Genomic DNA, 24,723 nt, shown 5'->3' on the forward strand with positions numbered 1-24,723 from the left:
CAATATTCAGTAACAACAGATAAACGACATATTATAAAATGTACTGAAAAAATGTGCATACTTCTAGGAAAACAAAACTAAAACGAGTTACGAAATATCGTTTTGCGAAGGTCATAAAATTATATCATAATTTACGTTCATTTTTGAAATAAATATGATGTATGTAAATAATATGGTATCTTCTAGTATCGACCAAAACTGCTTCTTCCTTTTCTCTTTCAGTTATTCAGGATTACATTTATTTCATACTTGGCCTTATATATTTTACCATGACATTTCTTACTTACAAGGATTTATCATGTTGGCTAATCCTATTATAATTTTATCTCTCTATTCATAAAAATCCAAGTTTTAAGGTTAGCGATTGGATAACAACTACTTGTCTACGAGTATATGCATTATGATTTATGTATAAGTGTAATTAATACATAAATCGTGTAAAGCTGTTATAATAGCTTTGCTAAAAGAAATATTATTAGTAGCTAATTATATTGTACTTCGACAAATATGGTCCTCCTGGTAACAAGACACATAGAAAATCATCACATTTCATATATATTTTTTAACATTCAATATTTAGCGGTTGTCGTTAATTACCCACCCATCTGTTACACGATGACATATATAAAGTTTTTAAAGCTGTAAAAATACCCACTATCAGTAGACTGCTAATATCATGGCTTCACACCATGACTTATAGGGTTTTTGGGGGATGTAATTTGATTTATATATGGGACACACCATTGCATTTATCGAAACTGACATGTCCTCTCATTCCGTCTTTTTATTATACGTCTGAAAAGTGAGTAATATTAATGTTGAACATTTAAGTAAAATAGTAAAATGTAACCCAGAGTTTATCATGTTGAAATTTCTTAGAGAAAATTGAGTTTTCTAAACGCTTTTATATATTGAATAATTTATAGAAAGTGTGTTTGTTTTTGAATAGCAAAGCTAATTTGGGCTATCTGCTGTGTCCATCGCGAGGAATTAAACCACGCATTTTACCGTTGTAAGTCCGTAGACTTACCGCTGTCCCACCGGGGGACGTTTATATGAAGAACTTGTCAAATTATATTTTTATTTTTTGAGGGGTAAACATGTAAATACGCTTAAAACTCTCTTCTTTAAACGTTACGTTTCGCTAGGATTATCTGACGTCATCAGATAGCAAGCTATGAATAAAAATATTCACTATTGATTAACTATTAACATTACGGCTGAAAGTTGTGATTAATATAAGGTTTTTAGCCGCAGCACAACGGCTCATAGAACGGCTCTGAGTTTGTTTTGTTTTCTTTCAAGTACAAACTTTTAGCTCATAGCTCCGTCATCTCTTGACCGATTTAAGATCTAATTACAGTTTTGGACTCAGAAGGTAAAACCATTTCGATTAATGTATTTGACCAAGCCCGGGGTCTCATAGATTATTTTACTTTAATCCTGCTTAAAATAATTTCAGTTTGAGAGTAGGCTGATAGAGATCCTGATGAACAATAACATCGAATCGGATATACGCGTGCCCCACACTTGGTATTGCCGGCGCAATAAATATGGCTAATAAAAAGGAAAAAAGTTTCATAGTTTAATTACTCTAATTCTGCCTGAAAGAATTTCAAGTGCGGCGGCTATTGGGGATTCCTTCTTGTTACCTTTGGAAACGGGCCAAGTGAGGCTCATTAGTAAGTATGCCGGACTGTAGATCAGGAGGTCCAAAGTTCGCGTACCGTAAAAAAAATAAATAATCGCACTTCGCACTCTGGAGCCGTGGGTGTGTCATAAGGTCATGATCAGATCCTACTAATCGGTCAGACAGGGTAGTCCATGAGATGCAGCAGAAACTGTTGGTTATCTGCTTTTCCTTTAGTCTGTCAATTCAAAATTAGGAGCAGCTAGTGCAGATAAGCCTTGATTAGCTTTAGGCAGATATTCGAAAAAAAAAAAAACATTTATGAAAATATCCAGAATCAGTAGATTCTTAATACCATTACTGAATCCATGAATCATATAAGCGATTTTTTTTTTTACTTTCGTGAAAAATGTCCACTATTATCAAACGGCTAACACAGTGACTATAAAAGTCATGGTATAGTTAATTTTGGCTTATTCTGTAAAGCTCTGTATCACTGTAAATCCAGTGGTTACATTTCGTGCTCTTGTACTCTAATATTTTTATTTCGTGTATGATAAATTGCAATTTATCTATATGAATATTGCTGTCTATGTAATCAAAACTTTACCTTACTGTCACATTCTTGCGTTATTCCAGTAAAATAGTCACATTGTTTTATTGAACCGTTTCTTAAATTAATTTATAAATGATGAATATGAACAGTATTTTTTGCAGTAATAAATAAGTCCGGTTAGAACACACTTTTAACAGTAAAAATATCCATGATTAATGTGTTCAAGATTAAAATTACTCTTACATCTCATTATGCAGACAATATTCCTAGTTTTGTATTCCACGTTTTGACAATTTCAGATTGTTTTGATCAAAGGTGAATATGTATATCAGCACGTATTGTCCTGTGATATTATACAAGATGCAGCTCAACTTTACAAGTTAAGTAATGTTATGATCATTTCTGCACATCGATCTACAGATGTAATTTGTCTTTGAGAAATTTTGTTATAACAGTAAACCTATTAGATGGTATTTGTATCAGAAATGTAGATGGTTACAAGCACGGAGTGTACTAAATTGATATAAGATGTCGTTTACGCACTTTTATCTGGATACGTTAAAGATTTAAACTTATTAAGTTTTTAACATTCTTCAGTGTAAGGATTTAATCAAGTTTTACTAATTTTATTTTAACAGTGTGTAATAAATTTCTTTGTTGTTAACATGGGTAGCGAAATCCAGTTTCTAGCGTAACAAGTCCTCAGACTTATCGCTATGCCACGGGGGGTGGGTGGGTGGGGGGCATTTGTGATAAGATAATTGGTGAAATAACATTCATTTACATCTACGTAGAATCGGTATAATAAAAAACCTGTTGTTGTTACGCCAGTTGTTTTAAGGCAAAAAACAACTATAGTTCAAGTGGCGCAAAGGATTTAAAAAACATATATTGAATAATTACTTTCAAATTGCACTTAGAAGAGAGGGAAGTTCATCAACCTCCTATGAAGACCAATACTGTCAAACTTACTCATGAAGTAACAGAAGAAATATGTTAAGTTTCAAATCCGAATCCTTCACCGAACTTTTTCGCCCTTTCAGCCTTGGGGTCGTTATAAAATGATGGTCAATCCTACTATTCTTTATTAAAAAATAGTCCAAGGGCTGGCTGTGGGTAGTGTTGACTATTTGCTATCCCTGTAGTCTATAACTACTAAATTAGTGACGACTTGCACAGACAGCTCTCTACTGGTATCCTAACAACACATTTGCTAAAAGTACATCGTCTTTAGAGTTTGTTATGGCATGGTCTAATATGAAGTTATTTAATGTATCATAGGAAATATTTTGAAAGATTATCTTTATCGTACATTAAAACAAACTTTACATCAATTCTTTGCAACTCAATTTATAGCAAATGATAAAAATTTGAGATCCATAGTGTTATGTACCAATAAAATAACTCGGAACTTATTAACTTAGTAGAAGGAATTTTTAGTATATTATTAGTTAAACAATAATGTATGTATATTCATATATATATATATATATATGTGTGTGTGTGTGTTTTTATGTACAAAAAAAAGAACATATCACGTGGTTTACTTTATCAAGAAAACGTCTTATCGTTTTGACAACTTTTATTTTATTATAAAACGCGGTCCAAAGTTAAATGGTAAATACATTGTACTTTTGTCACGTTTGCTCATACTTGATGTGGCGTGTGTTTTACTGACTGTATATGCTTCAACTTGTGTCATGAAGAATGATGTGCGCTTGATTTAACTGTTGTTTTATTTCGGGGGAAATTGTTCTGAGGCTGTTCTGAGTCAATACATATCTCATTCTCAAAGACAGTTTCAAAATTTATATAATGTAATTATAAAAAGTTTTGTAAAATTCTATAAGAACCTTGTTTTAGTGTCTAGCGTCGTGCATTATTGTCTAGTGTCGTGCATTATTGTCTAGTGTCTAGCGTCTTGCTTTAATGTCTAGTGTCGTAAATTATTGTCTAGTGCCTTGTTTTAGTGTCTAGCGTCTGGCTTTAATGTCTAGTGTTATTAGACATTAGACATTATTGTCTAGTGTCGTGCATTATTGTCTAGTGTCTAGTGTATTGCTTTAATGTATAGTGTCGTAAATTATTGTCTAGTGCCTTGTTTTAGTATCTAGCGTCTTGCTTTAATGTCTAGTGTCGCGCATTATTGTCTAGTGTATTGCTTTAATGTCCAGTGTGGTGCATTATTGTCTAGTACCTTGTTTTAATGTCTAGTGTATTGCTTTATTGTCTAGTGCCTTGCTTTAATGTCTAGTGTCGTACCTTGACCTATTTATTTTCTAGTAGTAAGCAATAACAAACATATTCGATATTAAACTCCCCCACCCCTCATGGTCAATAATAAGTTTACGGATTTAAAAAGCAAAACCCGGAGTTCAATTCCTCGTGGAGAGCAGATAGCCTACCGGATAGCTTAACGCGAACAAATGGAAGCAAACAATTTTATAAATGTCACATATATATAGAAAGATGAATGTTCTTTTAAGTAAGCAGTTTCTTTAAATCGAAAGTTGAATAATATTGGATTTTCAAAAAAAAATGCACATATATATATATGTATACACACCCATTTATATAGCTAAATAAAACTAGTTTAGTTTTCTTTCTAAAAATGATACATTTTTTGGGTGGAGCGTTTAACTTATACCTTGCCCCTCTATAAATACGTTTCGACCAATGTGAAACTTTATCATGATGCTGTGATTGTGATTAATTGAGAATAAGCTTTAGATACAGATGCAGCCAAGCAGTGTGGTAGACACGTGAACTTAAATTTTAGAAACAAAATTACTATTTCGTTCGTCAAAGTTAACAGTCAAACAGTACAAAATGAAACATTCATAATGAATGTAATATGCTACACATGACAGAGAAAATATGAGCAACAAGTAGATAATTCTTAGAGCAAACGACCTGACTTTTCACCTTTTCAGTTAACTGGGGTTTAGCTAACGTGAAGAATAAGAAAATTGAGAGAAGAAATAGAAAACCCAAATAATTGTTATTCACAAGAATGGGATAAAGGTAAGAATACAAACCCATACAAAATAACAGTTCGAAGTAGCAGATATTTCTATAAGGAAGTCAAGAAAATAAATTAAGATAACAAGGGCAAGTGTATAGTTAGAGTGTAAAAAAAACAAAGAAACACACACACACACACACACACACACTGTAAACCTAACGAGGCTGTGACAGAAAATAAATTATTTGGTGAACATCAGTGAACTGAGCTTAGCTCACAGGAATTTACTGTGATGTAAGTTGATATTTTATAAGCTTCTTTTGTTTTCCCTTATCTCTCGAATTAATGTTGACCATGAAAAACACCTCAATGATAAAATTATAGTTATCAAGGTGTTATATTAAGTGGAGTCTAAAGCTGCTCAAGTATTCATATTTACGTTCTATGCTTATTTAAAAATATACTTGTATTTACTTTTGACTACTATGCTAATTCTGAAATAAAAATTTCAATTCCAGATAAGTTCCGTACGAATAGTATTTTTTATATTTTGATAAACTTTCTGTTTTATTTAATCATTTAACAAAAATTAGATTAAGTATAATGTTTTACTGATGATAACTGATCAGTTAAATTCTATTAACTATTCGTTAAGTTGATATTTTTAGCTTGTTTTTATCATGTTATATTTACAGCCATTATCTTTACAGCAAACTTATTCCATCGAGAAGTATGAAATGTACGATTTGTTGTGATAGGAGCTTTCGCTTTATGTATTGAGAGTTGCGTGTTGAATTACGGAATAAGGCTCTTCTTGAATTATACGATATATCAAAGAAATATATCTGAGCCAAAATGAAGTAAAGACTAAAACATTGTTTCATAAAGGTAATTATAAAGGGGAAAGACTTCTAAGTTTGTTAGCTTGTTCTTTGCGGGTGTTGGCGATAAGAATGAAATATTCCATCAATATACTGTTATCAGTATCGTTTAACTAATTTTGGAATGGCTTATTTACGAAAAAAAAAACGACCTCCTTTCTTTCCTAAACATAACGAAAGCATTTCTTCATCAAGCCACAACGGCCAAATCGCATAAAAGTATTTACAGCAATTTAAGGACTGTTATGAAATCTAGAAAATTGTAAACCATGAACAGCTTCCATGTCATCTTTGAATAAAAAAATATCTGATTTATGAAAGCAATTGAACAATACAATTACATAACATGATACAGGGTGTAGCACACAATGTTTCCTTTGATATACATCTACAATAATATGTTTACAGCTTCAAATACTTATAAGTGCCCCTCCGTAAAAATACAACAAAAAACAAACCAAAAACGCATATTAACTGTATTGTTAAAACATTGAAATAACTAAAGATATAGTCTCAGCCTTTTCAATTATGTCTGTGTAGCCAGATGCAAAGCATAAGTATGAACTCTAAAGTCAATAAATGGCCAAAACGAGTTTCCGAATTCTATCATTTGGTATAAATTAAATTGATAATATTAAAAACAGAGAAAATTTTTATTTCTATTTATTTATTTTAGCTACGTTTTCATAAATTCTGGAAAGTATGGGTGTACTACCAGATGACAGAAAGTTCTGAATAATCAATAAAATATTTTCTCTATATATTTTAAAGTACTTGAGCTAAAATAGTTAACCCATCTTATATTTATTTTGGAAATTACACCCTATTTTCCAGTAAGCTAGTCTTTTAAGGTTATATCCGGTGAGCCTTTTTTATGTATAGGAGTGATAACATAGCAATTAATGTTTTAGAAATATGATATTTATAATAAAAATATCTCAATAGTTTTTATTTGCCTTTAACTCTAATCAACCATAAAGTTTATCAACTTCCTTTCTTTAACGATTGCTCTTAATGAGCATCCACTTATAGACATATAAATTTATGATCTCCTTCGTGCATCCTAAAGGTTAGTGTAGATGTAAGAAAATTACAACCGGGAAATTAGTCCAAGTGTAAGCTCGTTGATGTCCTTACGGCCGAAACTAAAAGAAATAAAAGAAGCAGAGTGGAAATAAAAACCGACTAAATATTTAAAGAGATTTATTGATGAGTCATATAGCTCTGTATGTGCAATAATTACGAGATAGTATTACGTTATATGGCGTTCTTTCTATTGCCTCCTTCAACTACTCTTAGTTGCTAACTGAAGCTAGAGGTAAGTACATAATCGCAGCCTCCAACAAAAGTCTGTTTCTGCCATCCTAAAGTTGTATAAAGTAAGAAAAAAGCATAAAGGATAGCAACAACAGCAACAATAAAAAAAAACACTCTTCTTAGCATTTGCACTGACCTCGCGGAATTCCCATGCATTAAGAATATATGTTCGCTGGTGAAGTGCACACTGCAGTAGTTTTGACACTTTTTCTAGTAAATAAACCATCAATCACTCAAGATGTTGGATGGGGCTTAGAATTTTGTTTTTTATTTCATTTCGTCAACAAAAACCTATTACTTATTATTCAATACTTAAAGTAGTTTTAATATATTTTAGTTATTTAATTGTGATTTAGTTTGTTTTTTTTTAGCATTTACTTTACTTATTTACATTCTATTGATTTTTTACCTGAAAGGCTTGCTATGCAATATAGTGTGTTTTAACCAAATACAACTGTATTAAGGCATTGCTTTTGTTGGTTTTAGCTTGTTGCTTTAATTATATACACAATGTTGTTATACAAATTGTCGTCTGCCATTCTTGTTTCATATTACTTTTTGTTGCTGTTGGTTTTTTTTTTTTCAAATAAGAACCGCCTACATAGGTTATCAATGGCTCCTGATGTATCCGGAAAATGACGTTACGGAATTCAGTTACTTACCATATTAGAAATTGTAAGTTATTCAACATAATATAAAAAAATTGTATTTGTTATGGTCTCTGATGGTTTAATAAATGAATGTCTTTAATATGCATTTATTTTGAGTTTAGATATCCATATTTCAGTGTATTTCTATGTGCTATACAATCCATGAGAAGATGGCCATTATCAAATTTATTGTGAGGTTTTGAATGGAAGAATAATATATATATTAGATAATTAATATTCCTAATAGTTCGATAACGTATAAGACACAGCTCAAGTCCACTCGAAATGAAATTATAAGATTTAAAAGAAAATTCCAATTTGCTATATCTAAACTTTTAAGAAGAGCGTGAAAGTATACATCTACATTTCTTAATAACTTGGCAGACGAAGCTTTTCCCAATTATACAAGAAATTTAGTGCAAAAAATAAAAATAAAAATGTTGCAATAAAAATCGGCCATTGAGCTCCACGGTGTGATTTATGTCTTTAGCTACATACTTGAAATCTAGTTTTTTCAAGCTTTTAGCTAATTTTTTTAAGATGTTGTATTTAAGTATTCCGGACATACTGTGCATCACACATGGTAATTATGCATCTCTTTGTAAATATTTTATATATAATATTTCTTTTACTGATTGAAATTTTTATAGCCGTGAAAATTACATAATGCATCAGGAGCCTCTATTAGTTGTTTTTCACCAATATATCGAAAGTTTCTTTTTCACAATAAGTATAACATTTAATATATTTTAATAAAATATAAAATAGTATTTGTTGTTTCACGCAACATAAAAATAGGTTTAATTATTCATTGTTTTGGATATCTTTTGTTAAGAATTTTGATTTTTTAGTTTGGTAGCAAGAAATAATTCATTTATCTTTCATTGAGTCGGAAATATTTTCCTGTAAATTCTTAAAATATCTCAAACTAGAGCTCATTATCTTCATTTTATTGAACACTTTTTGTTCTTTATAGTTTTATCAAAATTTTAGTCAATTGTCCTAAAAGCAGCATGTTTTTGAATTCCAAGTGTTACAAGGTATGCTTTAAATAATTATACCAAATAAACAAACAAACCTGAAATAATAATAATAATAATTGTACAATGAACTGATATGAAGAAAAAAATATGATAATTTAAAAATTCATCTTTCGGCAATGGTTGAAAATATAATTTCTTGTCTTTACTACGAAATTTTCTAATTAATATGTTTCCTGGCCAGGATAGTAAAATGTAACGTTGCTTAAATGCAAGCTGTTTCTCATATTGCAATTATAATCTAAGGATTCTCAGATCGAAGTGTTTTATTTTTCTCACATTTCTCTTTGTTGACCAAACTTTGTTGTTTTTTTTCTTCCCTTGTTCAATTATCACGCTAAAGTAAATTAATACAGTTTATTTGTCATGGAAGCTGTAGATTGTTCAGATATGTTATATTCGTTTCAATGCTCCTTTTGATTTGTCCTATATGTGATTACCGGTATACCAATGAACTTTTTGTAAGTTTCCAAGGTCGGAATATAGAATACATGATGCACCAGAGTTCTTCGGGCTATTAAGGAGTTTGTCGGTCGTGTTTTTATTCCAATTGTTATGATCATTTGTGGCGATATTTCTTTCGCTGGTTTCTCAGTTTTACCTCATTGTTTATGACATGACCTCTTTATCCACAGGATATTTTCGTTTTCATTAATTTTTCTTGCTCTGTTTAATTTCTTAAGAGAAGATGATACTCATTAGTAATTTTCCTAGAAAAATAATTTTGAAACTTGTTAATAAAATAAAAATTGCTCTAGTTTATAACAATCATAAGACACGTAAGAATGGCATTCTCTGATGATCAGGAATAGAATGTTACATATTTTATTCTTTATCATACATTTAAAGTAAACTTCATTGGCGTAATAGAATTTTGATAAATTAGATATTCTATATTTTTTCAAATTTTCGAAACCATTATAAACTTTTGGAGTGTACTTTAAATTTACAGTCATTTTCACGCTCCGTCATTAAGAAAGAGAGTTTGAGGCTATTCAGTTGAATTTTTCTTTACATCTTCTTGTTGAGGCAAACTGAGATAAACAATCACATAACATCACATTACGTAAGAAAACCCACACGGTGATAAGCTGTAGACTGCAGTTTCGAATATTGTCGGCTCTCATAGTCTAGCTAGCTAGATTATAAATATTAATATCCAATCCAACTCTATCACCTTATGGAGTTTTAATTCTATCTGATTAAGTAAGCTTTTTTGAAGCATTGCTGTAATAAAAGTATAACATCACCACAAATAAATGACTCCCGAATTCTAAACAGCTTGTTCTGTTTGTATATTAAGATATTAAAAGTTTTCTTTTACATTTTGCTCAAAACTTTAGCAGAATTTCCTTTTTACAGTTGTATCTAATTTATAGAAAGTGTTTTATTTTTCTTGTATAAGCAAAGTTCTAAAATTTGATAATAGTCTTGATAGCGAGTAAATATTGATAAGCAAAGTTTATAATTACTGCTAAATTATCGTCTGCATTATCTAATGAATTGCTTCAAACTTCTATATTTTTACATTACCTACCTATTTTCATTTTATTTGTAATTACAAATGAAGAAAAAATCTTATTCACTTCTAACGTGAAACTTATTTAATGAAACGTTTCCATAAGCCTACAGGCGAAATATCTTAATAGAGTATTTTAAGTTTTTTTTCAAAGGATTTTAAGCTTTTGATATTAACATACTCAGAATTATTTCTTTACCATCAGTTCACAGACTTTTTCCAGTATAAAAGCTGGAAAATGTTTTCTATAGATATGTTGGAAGTGCTCGATTATATTATTATACAACTAAAAATGTTTCATATACAGATGTTGGGAGTGTACGATTATATTATTGTACTACTACAAACGTTTCCTATACAGGTGTCAGATGTTGGAAGTGTTCTATTATGTTATTATACAACTAATAATAAAATAATCTAAACTTCTATTACTATATAGCTTTGGTGGCACACGCGATAAGCAAATAATGGACTGACTCGAAAAAGTAAATCAAACTCAGTTCCTTTGAAGTTATCGTTCCAGGTCTATTAATGTGTATTTGTAAAAGCTCAAAAATCATACTTTAGGTAGTCTATTCATTTCTATTTTACATATATATTTTTTGTCCTACATTTAAAACTAGAAATAGTATTTCTTCAAAAATTCGTCAGTATTGACAAAATGAAAATATTAAGATAATTTGTCGGTGTTTTCTGAGAAAATTTGAAAAACTTAGTTTCTTTAAGAGTGCAATTTGTGCAACATTTAAAGAACCTCTAATATATGATAGATGATAATATGAAGAAACAGAAATTGGAACAAACAATCTAATTCAATTATTTTGATGAAAATAATATAAGAGAATATGGGTCAAACACATGATCATAGTTATGTTTGTTGTTTACCCAAATGTTTAAATGTTAAAATATCGATAAATATAATTATAGCTGCATAGAAAAAATATGAAGTATGTTTGTTTGTTTGTAGTTAAGCACAAAGCTACATAATGGGTTATCTGTGTTCTACCCACCACGGGTATCGAAACCCGGTTTCTAGAGTAGAAAATCCGCAGACATACCACTGAGGGCAAAAACATTTGATCACTGAAATATTAAAACAAGTATTTAAAATGGTATTTTCTAGAAGGCATTACTTAAGCAAATATCTATATTATATCGCAATATTATTTTTATTAATATTAAGACTGTATACTTTTAACAGAAATAATAATATTTTATTTTGCAACGTGGATCACTTGGAAAAAAGCTGATATAAAAATACATAGTGTTCTATATTTCAGCCATCAAGTGGCTCAATGATAGGTCTGAAGAGCTTATGAAACTTACACGTGGGTTTCGATACACCCAATTAGCGGAGCAAAGATAGCCCATTGTGTAACTTTGTGCATAATAACGAACAAACGAATTTAATTTGTAAAACATGTTTTCTAAGAAGGTATTTAGAATAGTAAACACAAAACAGTCTTTGTTGTTGCAATAAAGTTTGAAGAAAACTTTACTTTCGCTTTATCAATAACTTTATACAAATTTACATAAAAGTATAAATGTACATGCAGATTGTACCGTTAAGATTTAGCCTTTGAACATAGAAATAGCGATAAACCGCAGGCCACATCGGGGCGTCGTAAAATCCAGTGAAAGAATTCAAGTTTCTGGGGACGAGCATATTTTAGTTATTGTTAATAACTGTTTTCCTTGCGATAAAGCAGATTATGAAAGGATAAAAATGTCACGCGAAATGGCAATGCATTCAGCTAGAATGAACATTCTTGACGCATCGTACCTCCCTCCTAACTCACAGCCTCGTCATGGAGCACCAGTTCTCCAATTCCATTGTTCTAAGAAAACCGGATAATGAATGTTTCACCACGCCTGTTCTTCATCAGGATCTTGTCACCTGATGGGTTTATTAGTGCAAGAGTAATCAATCCTCACATATCGTATACAATATGGACATAGGTTGTTCACCTTCCCATTAGGTTTTAACGATCAACACTTCACTTTGAATTTTCACCAATAATTTGTTTTATATGCTTTACAACATTACCTAACATATTTTTCACTTACACACCGTTTCCTGGAAAACAAAGCTCAGAGTTCAGGTTTGAAATTTAACCTGTAGAGTCTATGAGGTTTAACAATGAAACTGAATGTTAGTTTATTTTTGCTTCTTGTTTATTTTTATGTTTATAGGTTGTTAAGCACAAAACTACACAATGGATTATCTGTGTTCTGCCCATCGTGGGTATCGAAACCCGATTTTTAGTGTTTTAAAACCTAGACTCACCGTTAAGCCACTAGGATGCCTTCTTCAAACTAAACAAATATTATGAACTTAAAAAAAGCTAAAAATAATTCAGTAGACTTATAGGATTTGCTTTGTTTGTTTGTAATTAGGCACAAAGATACACAATGGGCTCTGCCTATCACGGGTATCAAAAACCGATTTCTAGCGTTGTAAGTCGGCAGACATTCCGCTGTGCCTCTGGGGGATGGCGACTTCTAGGAAGTGGGCTCTCATTTGTTATTCTTCCGTTTCATAAATAGGACCCAGTGGCACAGCGGTATGTTTGCAGACGTACAACGCTAGAATCCGGGTTTCGATACCCGTGGTGGGCAGAACACAGATAGTCCATTATGTAGCTTTGTGCTTAATTACAAACAAACAAACAATTCATAAATACTGGTTATATTGATCACTATTAAGTCGCTGATGAAATTATTCTATGTCAATCAGTATAACGGGTTTGTTAGGACAGAAGCTAATAAATGTAAAGAAACATTAACAAAAACAACAACCTGAAATTGTTCCTTTTAAAAGTAAACCTCCAAAAATTAAAGTATTTACATAATTACCTGCTACAGGCTTAGGTAATGTTCATATTTGACATTTACATATGATTTGTTTTTCTTTTATACTGTTAACTAAGAGTTTTAAGAAAATTCACAAGCACTGAAGAAAATACTTTTCCCTAGGTATTTGATGCATTGAAATATAACACATGACTAAAGTATACGGTAACATGCGCTACAATTTTCTGCTCTCCTAATAAACTAAGTATGATGATTAATGTTTTTTTTTCTAAATGAACGATCGCCGCTGTAACAGGACTGAGAAATTGGAAGTTGTCCACTGTAAAAACTATTGAAGCAGGATCCATCTGTCATTTATTTAGAAATGTATGTTATTAACACGTGTTCTTATTATTTGTACTAGTTATAAGTCTTATATAGCTGCATTAAAGAGCACTTTGAGTATTTATTAATATAATGAAAATTTACAAACCATCAGAATATTTCATTCTATAAACTTACGTGTACATACCAGAGTAGTTTCATATTTTTTCCAATCTTTTTACCCTTACGGAGGAGAATTTATTGAAAAACTTATTCACTGATATCCATAATATTTTAGAAATAATATTACGACCCTGATCTATGGTCTATTTACTTTAAAATAAAACTTATGATTATGCAACTGCACAACAGTTTAATCAAAACTTATTTTAAACCTATGTATTAACCACAATATTGATTGATATCTTATGTTAAAAACCACACAAGAAATATTTTCTCAAAGTCATATACTCATGGAAAACCTAGATAATATAAAGAAAAGTTTTTGTCAAAAAAATCAATAGAGGTAATAAACAAAACAGTAAAAAAGCAACTTTCCGAGCAGTCTTAACCGTAGCACGCTATTTTGGTGAGGTGTGATTTTTGTGAGACCAGAAGAAGGGCTCATCATGTAGACTAATACGACGCCAGTGCTAAATTTGTTGTCCATAAAGACGTTTCTGTACCTTTTATGCTGACTTAATATTCAATGAATTGTGTTTGTACACTAAAAAAAAGTAAAACAGAAACACGAACTTATTTCTGTACTGTGGTAATTTACGTAATATTAAAAATGTTAAGTACACTCTTATTAAAATGTACAGTTTATACACAGTTTATTTTAATATATATGATCATATACAAGTACATTAAATTCATGCTAACTTTCGTGAAGTCCAAAGGAGCCATTTAAGATTTACCAGAAAGTGTAGTAAATGAGACATTTAAAAAGTTTATGTAAATCTAAAGCATTTACAATTTATTTTAAAATAAAGAACGTTTAACAAATGTTGATTACTGAAGATGCGCTACAGGTAAGGAAATGAAAATGTTTTGATGATTACAGTCATATGGCCAAAATAAATGTAGAGTATAAACGAATGCACATGGGGATTTTTGTGTAAATATATTATATCTAACAATGTCTTCACTCATAGCTGTTCTCGTGAAACACAAAAAATAGAAATTTTATTTGTAAAGGAAAAGAATGTTCCAGTAGTGAAGTTTAGGGAAAAAATTTAATCGTGTTGAGAAAACTGTCATAGAATATATATATTTCAAGGTATGAAATCTTAGCATGTTGCATACGTAATAAAGGCCATTCAATGGGAGTGCAGATCACAAAGTTGAAAACATCCATTCTACTAATTTCATAATACTGATAAGCTCAATTAAGCAAAAATCCCATACTCCATTAACTAATAGGTTTTTGTTTTTTTTCAAATATGTTTCGAAACTGTGTATGTTCATATTCGGTTATGTTCGACGAAGTTTTCACTCTTTGTCCAATTTATCTTTTTATAGTTTTTGTTTGTTTGTCGATAAGCACACAGCTACATAATTGCCTATCTGTGATGTGCTCACCACGGGTATCGAAACCCAGTTTTTAGAGTTATAAGTCTTCAGGCTTATCGCTGAGTCATTGGGGGCTTTGTTATACGGTAGAGTACATATAACATGGATGTGTTTTTTTTATTTTCTTTTATTATAATTGTATAGGATTTGAAGAATAGGTAACATTGTTGCTAGAAATTTATTCCTTTGAATTATTCAGCAATCAAGTCTTTGCAAAGCTTCTTTTTTTAGACTTTCTAAAACCTTTCCCACAACTGGTGTAAGACTAATAGGCCTATAATTACTGAGACAATTTTTATTACCTCCCTCATATGCAAAATTTTATGAGAACGAATCATAAAGTGAATGATTTTTATTTACAAAGATTCTTCTTGCAAATTCAGATTGTGTGAAAGAAAATAGTAAAAATGTGACGTTTAGGCGCTTCGTTTAACTATTATACGTGATGTGCGTTTTTTTTGGGGGGGGGGTAATGAAATTATTCCAAAACGCGATATTAATTTCTTGACAACCTAATACTTATAAATTAAACTTTCACACTTACTTCTGCAACAGTGATTATTATTTATCTTAAATCTTTGTCAAAAATATTTGAAGAAAAAAACTTAACTTCATGTTTTGATTTTGTACATCATATGTACGCACATACTTTGCCAGAACAAGCTTTACAAAGAACTACACATATAACAATACTTGAAAAACCACTCGGTCTTAGTCACAAGTTTCCGATATTTTGAGTTTCTTTACATTTTCCACGATTGATGCTCCTTTTTCTTTGGTTTTTCAAGCTGTTTGTCCTCACGTAGTTGTTACTGTTATTCGCACCACTGTTGCTAACGTTGTTTAGAATTGTATTGCGTTGTTAATACCGAGTTTGTAACTCGTCGTTTTTTTATTTTGTTTTGTTAATCTTCTTTAACATAAACAACTATATGTGAAACACATTTTGAAGTTTAATTGAAATTCGTAGAGAATCATTAGCAATTGTTAACAACAAGTTAGACGACATATTACAAGAAGATTAAAAACTTTCTAGTTGTCTATAAAATCTGAACAAGGCATACGTAAAAATGTAAATATGTGAAAAACAAGAAAAATTACAAGAAACTTGATATCAAAATGTCGCAAGGTATTTGTTCAAGATAGTTCTAGGTGTTTGTGGCAGCATCTCTTCCACTATTTTACAGTTCTCGTTCAAGACTTAAGTATTGTACTTTTGAAGTAATTTCACTGATAAAACAAAGTTCGCACTAGAATCCGAAGTTAATACCCTAAACTACATATATATCACGGAGAAACTAGCATTCAGAATCTAAATACATCAATGTAGTAATTTATTTCTAACAAATTACTGATATGTGTATATAATTAAGGTTAAAACAACATTTTTTAAATTTCAGATAATTCTTTATCAGTTTATCTTTACAATGTCATGTCCCTTTGGCACAGAAGGTGTGGATAGAAGGAACATGAATAACATTCGTACATGATTTTTGAGATGGTATGATACTTGACGCTTTTGGTAATATTTTGTTGACATATGATTATTAGTGGCTTTATTAAATAAAGATATAGAAATATTGGATTCGTCGAGTTAGTGTATTCAACAGTAATCAGTAAACTCTAAGTTATCGGAGTTTTTTGTATTTGAAAAACAACAAGAACAATATGTGTTTTAGGTTATTTTGTTAAAGAGAATATGTTAAGAAGTGCACTTTTGATTGCACTTTTCGATCAAATAATTGGATAAAATTTTTTGTTGCGACGTATGCCGTTTGTCTAGCTAATTTTCCTTAGGTCAATGGTACAAAATGATCTGTTTAACTAAATCCTATGAATTTCACACGTGGGTGTTTGGCCCAAAGGTGCCATTTATATTGAAATTTCCAAAAAGCTTCTAATTTGATGTTCTGTTTCCATTAAAAGGTGCACTACATAGAATTAATAATTTTTCTTCATAAAATAACTTTGTGAAACGTTATTTTCCCGTTAATTATAATAACTGGTGTCGAAGCGTTTGGCTCGTTGCTTAGTACATCTATCCCATTCTTATTGTATAACAAATACACTTTTACACTCACCATGCACTTAATTAACTTAAGTTAAGATTGCTTCACTATTCCTTCTTTGGGGAATATTTTTCACTAATATCAGTATAAATTTTGTACAATATTTATTTGTTGTTTAATTATCTACTTAATTCCACATAGAAAAACATTGACAGGTAAATTAAGCATGTTGGTTAAGCATGTGGCTTCTTATACACACACATTATGTATGAAAGTTTCAGATCATTCAACTAAAAGGGTATTTTATGTTTAAAAAGGAAAGTTGTAGAATACCTAGCAATTAATACTATAATAACTGCTTTCTTTAGATATATTTTTGAATTACTGGTGCTAATACTAATCATGAAATTGTAAAGCCTATTTTTACGAAAGAATCGTTTTGAGCCAAAACTTTACTTCTTACATACTTATTTGTATTATCCGCATATTTTTTAAATGCTTAATTTTACTTGAAATACATTATAGCTGGTAAATGATGGGAACCTATTCGCGTCATATCACAAAGTATTTAAAACTAATTTGATTATTAGTTATGAAATAACCTAGGAAATTTTAATATTTCTTTTTTATTATAATTATTTGAATAATGTCCGTATTCTAATATTCTAAAAATATTTTTAGAATTTTTTAATACGACACACACACACACTCACAAACACAAAAGTATACACGAATCATTCTTTATGTCCCCCCACCCCAGTGGCACAGAGGAATGTCTGCGAACTTATAACATTAGAAACCGGGTTTCGATACCCGTTGTGGGCAGAGCACAGATAGTCCCTTGTGTAGCTTTGTGCTTAACTACAAACAAACATTCTTTACAGGTTACAATTTAACATTTTTAGTAATTGATTATAACAAGGGTTAAATGATATTTTTACCAAATACGTTGGTGATATTATCTGTGATTTTAGAATACGGACATTATTTAAGCAACTACAATAAGAAAGAAATCTTCTTCATTTAATAATTTTCTTTTTCACAGAGGCATTTTTATTTATTTCTCTAATCGATGATCATGGTCTTTAATTTGTTTTATTTCCTACAAAATTAAAGCCCCCCCCTATCATAGTTTAATTATCTAGTTTTTAAATAATGTTCGTAGTATTAGCATATATTTTATTTTCTACTATTATTTGGATTTTTCAGGTGTTATTAATCTTATCAGGCTACTAATAAAAATTGCTATAATCATTAGTAAGCATAAATTCTTCTTCTTTCTCCTAAGACAAATCGTAGAAAATGTGATAACTTGAAATGAAGTTAACAGTTATCAATTCCATTGTTAAGTATGTGTGTGTTAGCCAAATGCTTTTCTTATATTAAGAATTTCCATTATTAATCTGGACGACACTTTTGCGTATGTAAGTCTAATGGCCAAACAAACCTAGGACTCTTAGGGTTACGTTCCTAATGTTAAACTAGTGACCAAAAGAAATCCAGCCAGCCAGAAGCACTCGAAGCTAAAATGACTTAAGGACTTTCTACGGCACTTTCAACCGAATAGCGGGATTGATTGCTACTTTTATAACGCACCCAGAGTTGATGGTACAAAGCGTGTTTAGAGGCATCACATCTCGAACCCCAGACCTTCAATAAATAGTTAGACATAATAACCACTTGGTTAATTTTACAGTAGAAATTTCGCTTTATAGTAAGAAACAAATACTATATAATTGTTTGTACTTTTCGAAAAATAAATCCCTTCACTACCCTTCGTAATCAAGATATAAAATCCAAATCAAATATCCCATAACCAGAGCAAATTTATTTAATTTCACATAACAATTATTTTTCGGTTTAATTTGATGTGAGTATAGTGACGTAATCCTGACTAGGCCATTAACGTCATTACCAACTAACGCTTTAGTAGATAAAAAAAGTAAATTTAAGATTTATTTACTATAATAATTGACATAACTATTGTTAGCATTGTTAATGAGATTAAAAATTACTAACTCTATAATACTTGCCTTTTCTGTTCAGTGGCGAATAGCAACCAATATCTAATATTTTTCGTTTTACCAGCACTAATATGTTTTGGTGTATGACCTTCAAATTGATCTTGAATGACCTCAATAGTATCGTCACAGGGTAGACACGCAATACCTCATCCATGCCACTAATAATTATCTTCGTATACCACTTCATTTTTAAATTACAGTATATTTGCTTGTTAATGGACTTATGAATCACCCTGTATATATGATTCCAAAGTTTGTGTCTTTTTAAAGACAATTTAATAAAGGTTCAGAAAATACATTTATTCGTGATTCAAAATCTATTTTCATCTGCAAATGTATAAACCAAATGCGTACCATAAGAAGGTAGATTTAAGATATTAAATTTTTTGACATATTTTTCAACAATGGATAAATAAATTTCAAAAGAATGATTGTACTGGCATTATTTTTCTTGCAAAATCTGCTAACTTGAATTTTCAGCGTGCTGGGATTATATAAATATTTAAGTTTTTGTTTTGAATTTGAAATGTCAACAAGGTGACAGAGATTTCAAAGTTTTTTCCTTATGGATTATCTTTTGTAAGCACCTATACTCATTCATTTTATAAGATTAATTCATGAAATATGCCCTTTAAACTACTTCCACTGTCACTAAATTGGTGAATATTTATTTAAGATTAAAAAAACAAAAAAAAACAACAACACTAGATAGAATGGTGATAAAATATGGGAAAACTTTAATTTGACACAATGTTTCGGGCCTAAACCCTTCTTAAGGTGATGCCTGTTAAAGACGTATAGGATGAATTATATCTTAAAATGTGAAAAAAAATCTATCAAGAGGACTAGCTTGGTCATATATAAAATGTAGAACAGTTATATATGTTAAACCTTAACGCTAAAAAATTACCTTATTAAGAATTACAGTCTGTTTAACATCATAATGCACCAGATTATCGACTATTTACTGTGTTTTTACCTCTTCTATTGAAATATCATATTTCATTGAAATATATAAGGTATACATAATATATTGTACATATAGATTAAAAAGTTGCTGTTAAATTACCCAAAATATATTAATCGGAATAATACAAAACTAAAATCTTTATTTGGTTGTATCTCAACAACAACAAAAAGAAACTGGTACCACTATATCTATATTTAGTTATAATACTTATATCACCATTATTTATATTTATCTAGGTACAACTGGTACCACTATATCTATACTTAGTTATAATACTTATATCACCATTATTTATATTTATCTAGGTATTTTTGAGCATTTAACTGATAAATAGATAAGGGTGTATGTTTTAAAGTATTGCAGTTGAAGTCATTGATATTATTTTAACATCTTCCAAACGCTGAATAAAAAGGAAAAACTAATGAACTAAATTATTATTTATAGCTTCAATGGAAAAACCTAAGCAATACTGGACTATTTTACATGATACTCATATTGCACTTTTACTGTTTTGATCACAGTCTGAACGTAATTCTTCATAAAAGGCTTGTAGCGGTTTATCTAACGGGTTGGGCTTTTCCAGAAAACACAACTTATTTTTCTAATGCTGCAAAATTTTAAGTTAAAATGATACTTATAAGGGTTATTTACAGCTATTCCAATAGAAATCTTGTAAGCTTGATATATCTTATGTACTTTGAAATTTAGATTATACAATTGTCTTTAGACGGAAATTGCTCTCTGACATAACTTGTTATCTTATGCTACTCAATTACAATAGTAGTAAGATCAAAATGTACCTTGATAAATTCGGGGACGGCTTGAATGGGTAGTGAAAGAACCTTTATTACAAATCAGGTACCTGATGATGACATAAGCTTGTCGAAACGTTTTACATTTCTAATAACATTTCTCTCTCTACCCATTCAAGCCGTCTCCAAACTTTATTTGTAAAAAAAAGTGGGTTCCTCGTCATCAAAAACGGACTTTGCTTTTATTAATATTACAATTAGGTTTTAAGACATTTTAAATTCTGGTGACCTTAATATTTTAGCTACACAATGTTATTAGGGAGACCGTAAAAGCGTACAAATAGTGTTTCATTTCACACACCCAGGTGTAAAAAAAGAACAATATTTGTAATAGCTTTGATGAAAAATAGTTTACTTCATAGCTCAAAACTTACCTAAGACGAAACCATCTTTGCTCCATTGCACAGCTCCAGCTAAGTTTCCTATATGGCATTGTAAATCAATAGTATAACCTTGTATTACATCACTGGCGCGTGGTTCAACTCGGAAGTACTGCTTCTGACATCCTCCTACAACAAAAATAATTTTTTTTGTTTTCAGAAACAACACCATATTTGTGCCAAAATAGTATATATTCATAAGTATCTGAACTTTATATGATACGTCTATTTATATTATATTTATAAGTCTATTCTTATAGTATAAGAAAAGGAAGTGTTTAAAATCACACTTAACTGCAATTGTATTTCTTTGTAATATTTAATTTAATTAATCCTCCAATGATTTCAAAAAAGTAGGTGAGTAAAAATAGCATTTCGGATCTATGGTTTGCTACCATTAAGTCCTGCCCACCAGAACCCTTTTGTTCTAGTTGGAAACTTATCAGATGGACTGTATCTGTGACGACTATATTTCTGAATGGCTATTTATAAGCAAGACTATAAAACGTCTAAGCTGATAAAACGTTCAGTCATTTAGGACGAGCAAAAATATAGAAAGAATTAAGAGAAACACGAAGAAAAAAATACACCAGCCGAACGTAACTTCAACCACTTTTGTTAAGCTCAGAAAGCCTCGTTTCTTTTCCCAACCTAGCAGTATTATGCTATTACACCAAACAGGAAATGTTGTTGAGCTGTTTTTGTTTGTTTTTGTCTTTTCCTATGAACGATAAATGGTGTAGTTTATTCTAAAATGCTCGAAATAATAAACACCTTTTTCTGTAACTATAAGCTAATTTTTATGGTGATTGCTAATAATAAATAAACTGATTTAAGGTAAAACAATGATCATTATCACAAAAATAATCATTCTTATGGAGTATAAGATCCGATATCCTGTAATGTTAAATTATTAGTTTGAATTTATTTCATTCACTGAGCTCTATGTATTGGTTAGTCTAAATCGAATAATATTATCTTGTGAGTTTAAAAATGTTAATTTATTCTTGATAATGTGAAGTAGTCTTTAGTAATTTGATTCCGTGACCAATCGTTGAACTAGGGAAGAATTTCGGTAATCACCAAAGTAAAGTGTCTCTAAAAGTTACTTTATAGGGAAGCTTATAATGGTGCAATAATTCATTCATCTCTTTTAGAAGGAGTCTCCACCTTAAACTTGTAAGCAGAGAATTTGTACTACTTTACTATAAAGTACTTTCTTGAGTTATAAGCTAAACAAATTATGTTAACATTGAGGTGTAAATTAATTAATAAATGTATATGTAACGATTTTCGTCCAAATCCTCGCACTTACAATATTGGTCCAGTAATGGAAAATAATCGTGTTAAAAGGCAAATATTATAAAAATAAGTTCTTGATTAACGAAAAGAGCTGTTAGTAAGTAATAGGAAGGATTGTACTTAATTCAGCAACATCAAGTCACAGAACTTTAAAAATATCTCAGTTGGAGTACATCAAAAACATGCACTACATTTCGGGTGTACACAGCTCATGTAACTAAGGTGATATCAAAGGAGCTGCAAAGATGAGATCTAAAACTTACAATCAATAAAATATTTATGAAAACTTGTTTTCCAGTTAATTTGCATCTACTTATATTCTTTATGTTTAATCAATAATGTCAAGATTTCCTATGCATCACCTTAATCACAAGGAGCACATCTTAAAATTCACGAAATGTAAAAATCTTGATTATATTAAAGAGTTTATTGTTTATATCAAAACTGTAGAATTGGCTATCTGCATTGTTTCTACCACAAAGATCGAACTACGAATTATAGCGTTATAACCCATCAACCTTACTGCTAAATTTGTTGTTGTTGATTTTCGAGTAATTCTACTCGGAGTCTCTCTGCATTAACAGTTCCTAATTTTGAAGTGATAGATTAGAGAGAAGACAGCTAGTCAACGGCAGCCTCGGTCCAATATAGGACTACTCTTTACCAACGAATATTGTGATTGACCGTCACATTATAACATCCCATGGCTGAAAAGGTGATCATATTCGCACATGTGATTTGATTTGAGGGGTGTGAAAGAGAAAGAAGTGAGTATAATTTAATTTACCAAAAAGTATTTTCAACTTACTTTTCATGCACTTTGAGTATTCATGATAGAGAAGACAAAATGAACCGAATGTTTCGATAATTTTTTAAATATTTTATTTCGTTTGAAATGGAACTAGAAAAGGAATTTTACAAACTAAATAAAAACAAGATTATCTGAATAAATGTGTTGTCTTGTAACATGATATTTATACCACGATAATGAGCATACTTTTAAATTTATGATTCTACCATATATGGAAATACTAGATAATAAATCTGTATTGTTACAAATGTTGACGAATTCTTACATACTGAGAAAAATTCGATTACGGCTGATTTATAAAAGAAGTAATCAAGTTATCCAGCAGAAGAAACGTAAAGAAACGAGTTAGTAGTATTATAACGTAAAGTGGTTCATAGAATCTTCATTATTTTACAGTGGTTAGTTTAAGAAATTTGGTCAGGTAATGTTTGAGGTCGTATGAATGAAGTGTTCAATTATTTGTATTTGTTTTCAAAGTTATCTTTTCAAACTTATTCAACAGCCTTTGGTCAGTTTCTAACAAAAGATAGTCTTGATAGCCGACTTTTTAAACAACCCTTTAAACAGTTTTGAATAATTCGAAATTCCTTTCCGATTTTAATTTTAACATTTACCAAAACATCAGTGAACTCTCATTCTGCAAGTGTAGCCCATATAATGTGTAAAGTTTAGTATACTCTAATCCCTTATAGTGATAGCACACGATGAGACACACATTCGGCATGTAATTCTGTTTGAATACAAGAAGGAAACAACACCACTGTAGCGACAAAGAATATCAAATAAGTTTATGGAAATTCGATGACGAGGAACCCACTTTGAGACTAATAATGGCTGGATACGGCTTGAATGGGTAATGAAGAAAAACTTTCATATAAGTTTAACATAACAGCAAATGTACAACGTTTCGACAAGGTTCTGTGATCATCAGGTACCCAAATGTTTTGAACGTTCGTAAGTGTCAACGTCGGTTCAGCAAATTTCTTTCAGGCGACTTTAGCCTTAAAAACTGTGATGCTCTGAAGACGCTTGTTGAGTCTAATCCAAGGCAACACCATTCGTGAAACGGCCCTGAAAGTGCACGACTCTCATGAAACAATACGTAAACATCTAAGGAATATGGGAAAACTACATGAAGAAGTTATATGAGTGACTCACAAACTCT

At 30.5% G+C, this 24,723-nt stretch overlaps 1 protein-coding gene across 2 annotated transcripts in view; it reads right to left on the reverse strand.

Annotated features, from left to right (window-relative positions):
• The window catches only part of LOC106461973 (synaptogenesis protein syg-2-like), a 141,728-nt gene that overhangs the window by 91,299 nt on the left and 25,706 nt on the right, over positions 1-24,723 (reverse strand). For both annotated transcript variants that reach the window (XM_022389268.1, XM_022389262.1), the window contains exon 2: positions 21,440-21,574. In XM_022389268.1, the coding sequence (XP_022244976.1) occupies positions 21,440-21,574 (135 nt within the window). The remainder of the gene's footprint in view (positions 1-21,439; positions 21,575-24,723) is intronic.

Source organism: Limulus polyphemus, unplaced genomic scaffold (assembly GCF_000517525.1).
Source record: "Limulus polyphemus unplaced genomic scaffold, Limulus_polyphemus-2.1.2 Scaffold42, whole genome shotgun sequence".
Taxonomy (NCBI): domain Eukaryota; kingdom Metazoa; phylum Arthropoda; class Merostomata; order Xiphosura; family Limulidae; genus Limulus; species Limulus polyphemus.